We start from the raw sequence: 14,768 nt of genomic DNA on the forward strand, positions 1-14,768 counted from the left end.
ACATTTCTGACCAAGAATACAACATCTGCTCATTTACACAAGTAAACAAACATCCCGACAGGACTATAAATATTCATGTAGTAAAGTGAACTATTAATTCCTGACCAAAGCAAATGGCATTAAAATAGGCATGCTTTAGGGCATAGTCGTGTGTAGACTCCTGGGACTCACCCGTCTGCGACAGAAGGGCAGGCTTTGAGCTATGATGTTGATGCTGAAGATCTTGAGGACTTTCTGTGGGGGTATAGGCTCCTTGGTGACCTCCTTGTGGTCAGCCAGATCCAGTGCCTGGCTCGCCGGGAGAGCCTGGGGTGCCTTCTCCTTGCCCGAGGACTTGGTCATCTTTCTCCTCGGGCTGGATGACGAGAAACGGGGAATGGGGCAATGCCGCAGCATTGCCAACCCAGGGCTAGTAGGTCATATCCCAGAAGAGGCAAATTTGTGGGATTTTGGTCAGTGGCTGAATCACTGAATTTCCCTAGAAGCCAACTCACTAGAATGTTTTTGAGTTTTAAAGAGACGGCTCTAAGAGTCCACACCAAGTTCGCTGCCCTGGATTGTGGCCCCTTTTAAAATATCAGAGGGTCTGATGTCATCAGTGAGACTGTTGGGCCCATGAGCAGCTGTCCTGTACTGGACTGCCCCCACCCAAGCACACAAGCATAGGAATCTATTCCACTAGCCCACCATGGAGCAATGTACCCTCTGAGATTCACATCAGATATAGACATACTGTATATTACTTTACATCTCCACCTTTACAGTAAAACACCAAGTTTGATTAGACGACAACTTCCACTTGAGTATGGACCAAAGGAAAATTATGGACTAACGACTGCCAACATTGTGAAATATTACATTATAAACAGACAGATAGAATTACTAAGTTAAAATCAGCATGCCTAATAAAAGAAGGTTGAGCATACAGCCAAAGCACATATTTAAACAGTTTTTTAACGGTTTAAGAGTCACTGTTTTAAAATAGCCATTAGTAGACTGACAGCAGTCGATGGTATGACAACTGAACATCTGAAAGGCTTGTAAATAATTGTTTCCTCCAGAAATCTGTTATGCAGCAGGGGTGCCCAAGTCCATCTTTCATATATATAGTCACATTAGCAGTCAGTAACAACATGATTTTAGTTTCACAATCCTTACGCACACAAAACTTTTGTAGAAAATAATAACTTACAGTTCAGTGAGTGAGTGAGTGAGATGTTGATTCAGTAACTGAACTAACTGAACTAAACTCTAACTGATTTAGTGAGTTCATTCAGTGAAAAATTCATCTGACTGATATGAACGAATAACTTTAGAGATTGACTTTTTGAATTATTCATTAACAGAACCAATCATAACAGTCATTCTTTCATGATGTTGCAATCTCTGTTTTTTACATCATGAAACCCACAATGACAACACAATAGAAATATGAGACTTCTTGACATTATTTTAAGATATTCTGTCTTTTTAATTCTCTGGAAGTAGTAGGTTAGACAGACACCATTTGCCTTGTCTGTTATGAATACTGTTATGATTTTCACATATACTGTTCTTAGTCTATATAATAGAGAAGTATGAATATTCTGATTCAACCAGTAAATTCAACAGGCCTGCAAAACTACTTTACTTTTTATACCATAAAGAATATTACACACCTAAGCCCACTTCAAGGGTTAATTGGAGAAAAGTACATTTAGGGTTTGGTGTTTGAGATAGTGAAGTAGGGTCAGTGTAACACTAAAATACCGATACACATCAATCCCTACATTTTAGCAGCCCTTGAGCATTTCTGTTCTAGGGCCTCAATTTGAACAATTTCTCTAGTACAATGTATATTTGTGGAATATAAAGCGGTCCTATGATGCAGAGCCACAAGGTTTACTCGAGTCAAACTGACCCGAGAGGGCAGATCTCATTTATAGCCCTGCCCTGGAAACCCAAAAGCTTCTGTCCTCTCACTTCATACAGACCCACATAAGCCTTCACCTAATCTTATGGCGCACAACTATGTGCCGTATGTGCACTGCTGAGCCTCGGCCCGTTAGCATGACTGGCACAAGGTAATTGCTGGGAATGCCAGAAATGCAAGGGATTTAACCCTGGCTCCTGCAGAATGTCAGGCACAGCCTTCTGTTAGGAGGAATCCTTTATTCTGCATGCCCGTCGCTTTTTAAATATAGCCTCTCTAGGGCTGTTGGGGGAAAAAACTAGGGTCTGGAAATGAAGTAAAGGGAATTTTCATTTAGGAGATCAAAAACAGATCAAACCACAACTTCACACAAAGAAAAACATGGGCTACTTTTGAGAAAATAAAACCTAAATCCAAGGGAAAAAAAGTGAATTCCCACATCATCGTAATATTTTACCTAAAAATGACCCATATATATTTTTCCTTCTGCTTAACACACACAAAAATAAATAAATATTTGAAGAAGCTTTTTGTTGTCCATAATACAAGTCAATGGAGTCAAGTTCAAGCGCCAAAAAAAGTATGATAAAAGCGGTCCATAAAACTCCAGTGGTTTGCAGTGTTGTTATAAACTAAAACTATTAAATAATTTTCATTAATTGAAATAAAGCTGAAATAAAATGATAAAATTACATGCACTTAAGGGGTTTGATGCTATGTCACCATATTTGATTTATCCATTGACCAATTACCAATTATATAATCTGTTCTCTCTTCATCATACAAAGTGATCATCACTTTAGAGGGGAAAAAAAACAAAACAATTGATTACTTTTGTGCTTATATACTTCATGACATTATTGGACCTTAAAACTTTAGACCCCACTGACTTTCATTGTATGGACAAAAACCAACATATTCTTCAAATATTTTGCATTCCGCAAAAGATAGAAAAAAAATATGAGGGCTCGAATGAGACATTCTTGAGGTCACAAATGTCTTGAAAAGCAGACCACGTGATAAGACCCAACTCTCCATACACTTTCAAAAAGTACATTAATACACATACACACAAAGCCCAAGTTTTCCGGTCACACTTTTTCCCAGTCAACACATTCACTATTAACTACAACTTTAGCCTCAAACTCCTAATTTACTGCTTATTAATAGTTAGTAAGGTAGTTATTGTAATGGTTAAGTTTAGGTATGGGGTAGGATTAAGAGCTGTAGAATATGTTCATGCAGAAATAGACATTAATATGTGCTTATAAAAAAGTACTAATAACCAACCAATATGCAAGTAATAAGCAAGCTAATAAGCAACTTTTTAATAGTGAGAACTGGATTCCCAAACTAAAAAGTGTTACCAGTTTCCCTTCACTGCCCTGATGAACCGTCACTCCAGCAAGCAGTAATTCACAGCACTTCGCATGACACCTATATGGCACCAGACTCACGACAGAAGCAAGCACTGCTCGTCTGACAGAAATGAAAAACCACTGATGATGATGACGACATCAAATGAGGATATGCACATAGAGTTGAGGGGAATTTAGGTGACTATGAAAATATAAATAAATCTATTTTAGTTTAAAATAAAATTTTGCAGTAAGTTGTCCACTTGCATTCTACTAATAAAGAAATACAAAAAAAAAAAAGAAATACAAAATTGTTCTTACAGAGATAAAAGAAATGCATCACACACACATTCTTCTTCATTCATACAGCACTAAAATAGAATTATTAAACATGTGTGTGAGACAGACTATGACAAAACATACAGTATCTGTGCTCACACACAGACCAGGCCAAAAACTAGTCAACTCCTTTACGAGTAAAACAACCGAATGAGCGATTAAAATTTCAAATGCTCATGAATCATTTATGCTTAAGCTGCTTGAGGGAAAAAAGTTCTTCACAAGGTTCTTTAGGGACAAAGTTTTATGACAATAGTACATTTAGAACAAAAGGAAATCCTCCGGGTGAAGCTCTAACATGAGAGTTTTCCACATGGGCAGTTTGCAAGGACATTGAACACTTGGTTGTTCATAAAACCATTGTAAGTTTTTGTCAAAGATCTAAGAATAGTTTGAGTAGGATTTAAATCACATTTTCTTTCTACACAGTTTTTATTAAGAGCAAAGAACAAAGTTGCTTAAATCAGTAAACTCAAATCAAGCAGTTCTGCTATATTGTTGAAAAGTTTAAGGGTTTGGACCTAGATATGACTGTTGAACCACTTTTAGGTTGTTGCTCATGTAACCGATCGAACCATACCCAGCGGGATTCGAACCGCTGTCTCTGGCATGGGAGGCGGGTGTGCTAACAAGGCCAGGGGAGTGAGGTTTACTCACACAGCTCTTACTAGCTGGCCTCCATTACACTCACCCCCCTAAACCTCACTCCCAATCGGGTCACGGCACCAAATGTAACCGGTCCTACCCAGCCCACTCCAAGCGGGATTCGAACCAGCGTCTCCCTGCATGGGTGCGCTAACAAGGACTCTAAAGACCGCAGTCTCTAGCAGTAGTCACCAGTACACCTTGAAGCCAGGGGCTCTTACAGCTCTTACTAGATCCCGACTCCTGACACTGGAGAATGAGCTCTTGAAGCTCCGCCCTCTTAGGCATGCAAAGACACACACTCAAAAGCGTGTTTTTTCTCACCCCCAATTTTAACATGCTATAAAAATTATCTGTGGGGTATTTTGAGTTAAAACTTCACACACACTCTGGGGACATCAGAGCCTTATTTTAAATCTTGTAAAAAGGGGCATAACAGGTGCCCAATAGGTGCCCTTTAAGACATAACAGATAAAGTTTGCGTGAATACTCGCCATGACTTTTTTTTTGTAACTCTGTGTATATGTTGGAATCACATGCTGTCTGAGGCTTCTTTGTATTTTTCTATATATAGAAAAATGGTCATATTTCTAAATATAAAAGTCATACACATGAAACAAACTATCAGATTTAGATTTCTGCAGTTAAAAAAATATGATGAGAGAAAAAAAATAAATAAATACAGATCTGGTCCACATTAAGCTGCAGTTTGACTGTAGCCTGAATGAGCTCTGACATTTGAGGATGTTGTCACAGCTGGCTGAAACCTGGAAATGACTAATTAACCAAGAGGCCTGGGATTGTTGCTGCGTAGCTGCAACTGCGCCTTCTCCCAGGAAAGTTGTTAGAGATTCATTCATGTTAATATGGCAATCTTCACAGGAAATACCTGATGTAGAATCAGATGATCAAAGCACAACTCGAATTTAAACTTTGAGTCTTTGGCGGCCTCATGTGATTAAGAGTGGAACTGCATGAAAATGATGAACATTTTGACAGAAGATAACCATGCCAAATAAGGGACATGGATTTAGAAATGCAGTAACATGTCAGTCCCCGAATTCTCTTAGGTTGGTGTCATAAAATGTAAAATATTGGTAAAGCCTGCCTCAATTCGTTATCCCAAAAAAATTTGCATGGTTTCCTTATTGCAACACCGTCCAGTCACTCTTCACCTGTTCATCATCTAACTTTTACACTCCAGTGACTCTTTGAGCAGATGGGTGGGCTGATAATGGGGGTTGCCAGGCAACGTTTTGAAGGGCTCTCACAAGAAAGTTCTGCCACACAGGAAACAGAGGCGAGGTAGAGAGGAAGGAGTCATCTGCCCATCCAGAGCACTCCTGATGTCCTCACTTCAGTCCTGAGGTAAAGACTGGCATATAAATGTACTCCAAATTTACCATATATGTAAGTAAAAGACCACGGCAGTACAGTGACAATTAATAGAACTGAGAGACAATTCCGCAAGTACTTGATTGTTAGCATCTGTACCTGGAATTGAACAACCCTAAGATGTAGTTCAATTCCAAATGAACTAACATGTTTTTAATATATGATGAACATCACAAAGACATGTAGGCTACTGAGAATTTGGGGAGGTGGAGTAATATAGTGCTAAAAGTGGCTTAAAGGTACAGGTTGTAGGACCTGCCACTAGAGGGCGCACTACCAAAACAAAAACGCGTGGTTTGATGACGCTAAGAAGGTGCGTGGAATGATGGATTTGTTGTCTTCTACCCAACCGCTGACGGCCATCAATCAGACGGAAAGGTAAATCATGGATTTAACGGATGAGCTTAAATTTTATAAATGTTGTGTTTAATGTTAATGCAGAGACGCGATCAGACTATGGATCAGACGCGTCCTCGCGCGGGTCTAGAGACGCGATGCCCCGCGTTTGGCGTGTTTGCCCCATAATACTAATCGTGTTGATTGTTATAATGGCATACGTTTTCTGTAAAGATATGAATCAAAACAACTCACCTGTCGAGTAAAACACAAGCGAGATCGGCATCTCTTTCTAGGTGAAGTTTGTTGCGAAGCTCTCTCCATCTAGAAAATGCAACACCGATATTGATCCTCTTTCTCTCCTCTTGTCCCAAACTCTTCTTGGGTCGTTTGGTTGGCCCGTACGCTTACGTTTACGGGAGCTGTCCTTGTCGACAGAACAAGCGGCAGATGGTAAACAGTAATTATGTTCCATAAAATCCACCATAAAACGTGCAAGAAGTAAATAAGGAACTGCTTGAAGCAAGCTAGTGGTTTGCTGGACGCTAGACACTACTTCCCCATTGGTTTCTACGTCAGTAAAGGCGGTAACAAAGGGCAACTGACGTCATTGACAGGCGACTGCACTGCCCCGTGTCACTGTTTAGAATGGGAATTTTCTCATGATTTACAAGTAGTTGAAAACATTAGAGATATTGTTAGTAATCAGCTGGACAAAATATATAACACTAGCCTAGTGGTTTTTGGATATTTTACTGCAAATATCTTACAAATTGTACCTTTAATGCTAAGAAATAAATTTGTTTGAAAAAATAAAGATTATTAAAATAATAATTTAAACATTTTATATAAAAGTTTTCTTTTGATTTTGGAGTGAAACGTGACATTTCATTTTGTTCACAAGATTAACCATTCAGGCTTTTGCCTAATTAATTATAGGAATGGGGTTGGAACTCACAATCTTTTGATAGAAGATGAGATCATGGTCCTTTATAAACAACCCTAACACTGAATATAAAAAAGCCAAATATTCAAATAAGACAGCAGAGTGCTGTAGATTATAGATGCATGAGGTTGTGGGTGTGTAAACCTCATGTTAGTTCCTTCAGTTCTGTCTGGTGAATGACACTCAGATCCTTGAAGAAGAGTTTGGAGTACATGAATCAGTGCTCTAGCCTGAAAACTGCTCTAAAGTAGTCAAACGATCAAAACTATAAATATGAATGATACTACCATGCTTCATCCAGAAGAATAAAACAACCCCATTGAGCACACAATGACAGACCCACACAGACTTTCATGACTGAACACTTCACAAGAGAACAAGAGAATCTTCTGGATGATGGTAAAATTATACCTCACTTGAGATATTTACCAACTTTTTAAGCATCCTCAGTGAAAACCTCTCAGAAAAAAAAAAAAAAAAAAAAAAACTAAATGCAGGAGAATTTTTCAACCTAATTAGTGCACAAGAGACAACTGAGGCTTCACATGACCTCTGACTCAGCTTCACCTAACAGTGTCCCAGAGGACAGGTGTCCATTACTGCCTGTTCTCTCTCAACACAAACACACACGAGACAACAAATATGCATCAGTTTTAGTCAGGGATGTTAAAATGGACGTTTGTGTCAAGACAACTTTGGTGGAATAATCTCAACTCTAATACAAAAGTAAATCAAAACTGTTGCTGAAATACAATAAAGTACATTTGAAAACATTTAATCTGAAAATGAGAAACTATAAGAAAACATTAATTGCACAATATGCTCATGTACATGAACATGTTTAGCACGTGATTGGAGCTCAGCGCAGAATCTTTCATGACACAGTGTCAGCGCTCAATGATATGTCTTAAACCCACACACCCTCGGCGGTAATTCACAGCTCTACATACGACGCCTGTACCGCACGACATGCCAACGAGCCAAACGCAGCTTCCCTGACAGTGTGACAGTCCGCCTCCACAAGCGTGAGCAGGAACAGGTTAAATTAATGAGCGCTGCTGTCAAATCAGTCACATTCAGTCAGTTAGCACTCCTGATCATGAAATGAAACTCAATGCAAACTTATTATTTGAGTTTCATATAAAAGAACTACATAGAAATCTACATTATATAATTTAAGTTAAATATTGTACCATTAACAGGAATCGTTGACCAAAAAAATGAAAACTCTTATTTATTAAAGGCACAGCAAGCAATTTCTGCAAAACACTGTTGATATTTGAAACCGACACCTAAACAAACACACCCCTCCCTTCAATGCTCCACCCACAAAATAACGAACACGCTATGCAACAGGCAATGACTAACAGCTAGTGATCCAGCTCCAGAAAGCTTTTCTAATATTAACATGGGTCCCAATTCTTGCCTGATCGTAACCTCTTCTTCCAATTATATTCCTCTGACCTTTTCCTCATTGGTAATATCTCAGCTATCTCGCTTTCAACAGTCCTACAAATGTCTCGCTTGCTCACGCTCTCTCCTCCCCCATCATAAGCATATATACCCCTAGTACTCAGTGGATCAGTCCTATCCACTTTGATATTTTATTCTGTTTACACAGCCAGGAAAAAAAATAAAAATTTTCAGCACATACACAGAACAGACATCGACCAAATATCCACAAAATTGTTTAGATGTTCAACAGCATTTTCTCAGAAATTGCTTAATGCACCTTTAACCCTCATGTCCTTTCAAATCTGATCAGACTTTCTTTGTATGGTTATTTCTTTTAAAAAAGTGCCTCATTTTTAATTTTGTGGTTGATTACGGCATCATAAAGAAATTTGCGTCACTGTTGCTGTCACACTGGCCCCGTTTACTCCTGGTATTAAAGGATAAGTCCACTTTTAAATAAAATTTTCCTGATAATTTACTCACCCCCATGTCATCCAAGATGTTCATGTCTTTCTTTCGTCAGTCGAAAAGAAGTTAAGGTTTTTGATGAAAACATTCCAGGATTATTCTCCTTATATTCAAATCAATTCACATCATCATTTCAAAGCAGCTTTACAGAGAATGCATGTCAACATTACAATTTAAAGAATGCAGTTAGCAAATAATGTAATAATTTAGGCAATTAATTTACAATCACTGTTAGCAGTTTAACTGAAGGTAGAAGCAATGAGCTCCTGGAAAAATGAATTACATTAACAATAATGTAATTTATGTGTTAATGTAATAACAATAGGCCATTGAAGTCCCCTTATAGTGGACTTCAATGGCCTCCAAACGGTTGAAGGTCAAAATGACAGTTTCAGTGCAGCTTCAAAGCGTTCTACATGATCCCAGACGAGGAATAAGGGTCTCATCTAGAGAAACGATTGGTCATTTTTGAAAAAAATACAAACTGGCGCAGTGTTCGTTCCGTAATACTGGAATGTTTTGATCAAAAACCTTACATTTCTTTTTGACTGACAAAAGAAAGACATCTTGGATGACATGGGGGATGAGTAAATTATCAGGAAAATTTTATTTTAAAGTGGACTAATCCTTTAAGATGCATTTTGGTCAACTTGCACCTGGTGTTTTAATCAGTCTCTTTTGTTCACTTTCAACCACTTCTGTCCTGATTTCTTTGAGGGGAGGTTTATGGGTGGCAAAATAAGCTCATTCGATTTACATATGGGTGACAGAAAAGCATCTGGAGAGCAGCAGCAGCTTTCGTTTCTGGTCTGATAGCCACAAGACCACACCGAATGCGCCGAGTACGGTTTAGAAATCAGGAATGGTAAGAGAACATTGTGTTTGGTATGTTTTTCATCTTCAAACCAAACTTGGATCTTCAGTCGACAAAGTATAAATCCCATCTGGCTAGTGCGCTTCTTATAACGTTTAAACATTAGGTCAGTAGGCGGGGAGTAGACGTTGCTGTTCAAACAGGTATGTTTTCAACTACCTCTGGAAGTGGTTGAAAGTGGACAAGCTCAATGTTTTAGATCCCATTTACACCTGTATTTAGCGTCATCTACTGTACTTGTGATCCGATCGAACAAAATGCATTTTAACACCAGGTGTAAGCAAGGCCACTGACTTTCAGTCCGGGGCAGCACTCAATACCCCAGAGAGGATTGGGGGGTGTTCACACAGGATGTGTTTTTCCTTTTTTAAACAGCCAGACTGAGGGATATAACTCAACAGAACAGAACACAGAGGTCTTGAGATGTGTTTAAACACGTTTGAGACCCATTTTTGAAAGAAGCTATTTTTACCTTGACACCATCGTCAAACTGAAAAGTTCATGTTGCAAAATGTTGAACCAACTTAAGCACAATCCAAAATCCAAAGAAGTCAGTCTGATGCATATGTAAATAGGATAACGATTTACAAGTTAAGTAAGTACAGAAGTATAAGTATATACAAGCTGTTTTAGTGCACTGTTAAAATAAGAACAAAGGACTAGTCTATACGCATTGTACTGATCTAGATCAAAGAATTGGACACATAGACAGCTCTACACAAGCTTGACCTCATGCTTCGTTTCACGCTACAAAAATATACTGCAGTAAAAGAGACAGTGGTTTAGACAGAGTTGTGCCATATGACTGTGTGGTGTTGTGTCCCAAGAAAGGGCATATATAATGAGACGTTCATATGAAACATTCAGAGTGCTCTTCCTGTGATGTAGCTGCTTCAGGCTCCGAGCCTGACAGATGGTGCCAGTCAGATGATCCCAGAGCGGGAAAGTGCCAGTGCTTTCCTGCTCTCACCTGGGGACAAGGGGAAAGTAGGTATTTGTGCTTCTTGGCCTACCTGAAATCTACAGTTTACTTGTGTCATATAGAAGGTGGGGTAAGATGTGCCACTTTACACTTAAGCTGTCCTTAAGTAGAAATTATAATGCTTATACACTAAATTGTATTGAATGATGGTTTCTATTAACAAAAAGTAGAAGAAAGTGTATAAAACAAAACAACAAAAATAAAAAAAAAATGGCTATGGGCTGTGTCAGGTCAAGGGGTAAGGTGAATCAGGAGATAGTGAAAGATTTACATTTCAAATAAAAATGATGAATAAAAAGCACAGTATCATTTAACTATTTTGCTGCATATTATTAATATTTTATAAATTGCCATATAAAAAGGAATAATACCAAAGTCCCTTTAAGACAAGTCATTTCACTCGGCGGCCATCTTGAAACACCTCTCAGGCATGCAAGTGCAGCTCCTATCTCTTTGAATGGGGAAACATCAAATTCTCCAAAGCTGTTTGTCAAGCTTTCGATTAAATTTAATATTTGAAATCACCAATGAAATCTGACAACAACGGTCTCATAAATTGGGTTTCTAAATGCTCACATCATTACAAAAATAACAGTATTTTTCAGGCTGGATCAAGCTAATGCGCATGCGCAGTCCTAAGTGCGCGTCTCTATAGGAAGCAAGCGTCTGACTGTTCCTATAGGAACCAGAGCTTCTACTGGCAGCTGCAGTGATGCGATGACTTTACCAAATCGGTGATTGGCTCTTATTTAGAAGGCGGGACTTATTCTACCATATTGCGTGTTGCACTTTCTCCCATTCAAAACAATGTGAGTGATGCATCTTGTGTTATTCTATAGAATGGAATAGAATAGAATAGAATGTGACAACAATTTTAATAAGTATTTGCATTAACATTTTGTACTTGTAATAGTATTTCCTGCATTTGAATGTAAAGCTTGAAAAGTGAAAAGGGGTGGAAAAATTGGGACAGTCCCATTTTAAATTTTAGTCATTGGTCACATAACATGTATACTAGATTAAAAGGGCACTCTCCTCAAATTGCAGTATACCGTCCTAAGACCAAATGAAGCACAACACTTTTTTTTCTTTTCTTTTTTTTTAATAGAGTTTCAGATGCAAATAAACATTAGAATTTGTATATTCAACAATAACTTAATTTTGACAATGACTTAATTTTATCCACTGGGATAAGATTGGATTTGTTAAGACCAAGAACACTTAAAATGACAATAAATAGGGTCACTTATGATGTTATGTTGTCTTGATAGCCAAATGCCCATTTTCAGCCCATTTCTGATGTCAAAGCTGACAATAATTGTAGTAATTTTCCCAATCCCAGAATTCAATGCCAAAGACATATCCAGAAATACCCAGCAACACCTGCAAATACAGTAGATCTAGCATGACTTCTCCAGTGTGAATAACACAGTAAACACCATGTACACAGCCCTTGAGTGGTTCTGAACATACAGGATGGCAGCAAGTGTTTCATGCCTCTGTAAACAAGTCTGAGACCAGATTTATTCATAAAAAAAAGAAAAAAAAAAAAAAGTGGAGCTTTTGATGCCGCAATCACTTTTTGAAATCAGAGAGCGATTATGCCTACCTCTAACTTCACTTGACGACAGCAAAGGCTTAACATCAACTTACTAGACACAACACGTCCATTTCATCTTCCCTTCTTTGAAGACCATCTGTGAACCCACACAGGCTGTTTGAATACACTTGGCACTCTTAATGTGGTTGTCTGATGGGGACAAAGTCTTCAAACAATCGCCTTTAGCCAAGTGTATATTTCCTCATGCCAGTCTATACGACTTGATATTGTATAGACAAGCGAACATCAACATTTGAAGATGAATGTCTTTCCTTCTCTCACAAACACACATCAATTGCTGTACTCCTATTGGTTTATCATCAGACAGCTGTCGTAGAAGTATGTACATGCAGGAATGTGACCTACACTGCAAGAACTTCAGAGGATAGTAGGCTTCAAAGCCAATTAATCGGCTGTCATTAAAATTCCCTAAATTAACCTCAGACGGCAACAGCTTTAAAGAGAAAATGTGAGTGAAAGCAGCTTGTTTTAGCCACACTAAAATCAAATTGTATTTATCATTTAAACAGTGTTGCACACTTTAAAATCATCAATTTACTCTGAGGATTCAAAGAATTTTCTGTGCATGCCCAAATGATATCAGCTTCGCAAAAAGGAGAGGAAAAACGTTTTGTGGGGAGGTAAGGGAAAATATATATTTCTAATTAGTTCATGTTTAATTAATGACTTAATTTAAGGAATGCCTTTTGGGCATTTTCTTCCAGCTTGTTCCATTTTTCAGATTGTTTATCCATTGCCTGATTCAATAGTCTGTTTGAATCCAAAAAACCCATGGCTACGGTTCAGCACAGATCTGAAGAGGCTCATGGTTCACATGCCACAAAATCTTTGAGCTAATTACACCTTACATATTACATAAACCATGAACAACTGGGAACAGCTGGCACTCACCGGGTTTCTGCATAATTAGTAACTATTTCTTTAAAGCACAAAAAGTCCATAAACTTTGAGCAGATAGCTGGGAATTAGCAGTATGGAAAAATCAAAAGACAGTGCTCACTCAGCTCCATTTTCAAACGGTTTCCTTCAGTAGTAAAAATTTTAAAAATAATAAATTAAAATATAAAACAAAACAAAAATAAAATACAAAACAAAACAACAAAAACAAAAAACAAACAAAATAAAACATAACAAATAAAAAAAATATAAATAAAATAAAATAAAATAAAATAAAATAAAAAATAAAATAAAATAAAATAAAATAAAATAAAATAAAATAAAATAAAATAAAATAAAATAAAATAAAATAAGGTCAGTAAATTCCTTCACCATTCCCTGGCATATTAAAAAAATAAAAATTTTGGAGCCTGTCTACATCTGTCAAAAGGCATGCCAAACATTTTTAAAGTGCTTAATAAGGCAGCCATTTTAACACAGGTGCTCAGAAACATTTTGTAACCAGCTAAGCAATTTTCAAAATGCAAAGTCACTTGTTAAAGACAAGCTTTCACAGCTGTTTTTCCTCACTGAAATAAACGAAAGAAAAAAAACAACAACATTGCATCTACCAAAAAATTATGTTAAATAAAAAACTATTAGTAATAGTTAAAGTTACGTGACAAAACCCACTTTTAAAGTTGTCATGAAATCAAAATTGACCCCATTTACTTTGTTAGTGCATATTACTAGTCTTGTGGTGAACAATTAATACGTGCAAGTTAATACACAGAAGAAAAAAAAAAAAGTTTGTCATGGTAATCTTTAATCAAAATCTGACAAGTTACTTCCGGTCTGGAATGTCGTTTCTTCTCTGATGACGTCAGTTTGACGGCTTGGGTTGAAAACGCTTAAACCACTCCCCTCCAACTGTTCGTCTGCTATGAGCCAGAGATGGAGAGGAAGAGCGCTAAAGTAAAACCCTGCCCTCTATTCAATATTCCGTTTCACTTGAAATTACATCAAAACACTGGAGAAAATTCATTTGCAACTTCCAGTTCATGGGGACTTTGAGTTCAAGACTCTAACTTTAGACAATGATGTCAGATGAGAAAGTTCTGCAGAACTGCTATTTCACTTCTTTATTCTGTTGTCTAACACTGCATGAGGGAATTCAATCATTCAATCAGCTTAATGCAAACACTATGATATTACTATTAAATGCCCTGAATGCATAATTCCCAAACAGGGATAAAACACGCTGGAACAACATTTCCTCAAGGAAAACATTTTAGAATGACCTAATTTACAAAGGTTCAGCATTCCTTTTCACGTTCTTAATGAAATCTTCACCCTAGCCAAGGGGAGTAGGACACCAGCCACAGATGTGCTCTGTATCATTAAGTCTTTAAGGCCGCATTTACACTGCAGGTCTTGATGCCCAATTCTGATTTGTTGACTATATCCAACTTTTTTGATGACCAGCTTACTTCTTTTAAAAGTGACCCATATCTGCATACACTTGGCGAAACAATTCAGGGTAGAAGTACTGACCCAGGAA

General features: G+C 37.7%; 1 protein-coding gene across 4 annotated transcripts in view; it reads right to left on the minus strand.

Annotated features, from left to right (window-relative positions):
* fbxw7 (F-box and WD repeat domain containing 7) overlaps positions 1-14,768 on the minus strand; it is a 174,551-nt gene that overhangs the window by 79,318 nt on the left and 80,465 nt on the right. The window contains exon 1 of one of the 4 annotated variants that reach the window (XM_067402887.1): positions 172-551. The exons of 2 other annotated variants lie outside the window; for them this stretch is intronic. In XM_067402887.1, the coding sequence (XP_067258988.1) occupies positions 172-396 (225 nt within the window). In that variant the 5' untranslated portion in view covers positions 397-551. Of the gene's footprint in view, positions 1-171; positions 552-14,768 lie in introns of those variants that run through there. One more of the 4 variants, XM_067402890.1, reaches the window with a different exon arrangement.

The sequence above is a fragment of the Chanodichthys erythropterus genome, chromosome 12 (genome assembly GCF_024489055.1).
Source record: "Chanodichthys erythropterus isolate Z2021 chromosome 12, ASM2448905v1, whole genome shotgun sequence".
Lineage (NCBI taxonomy): Eukaryota > Metazoa > Chordata > Actinopteri > Cypriniformes > Xenocyprididae > Chanodichthys > Chanodichthys erythropterus.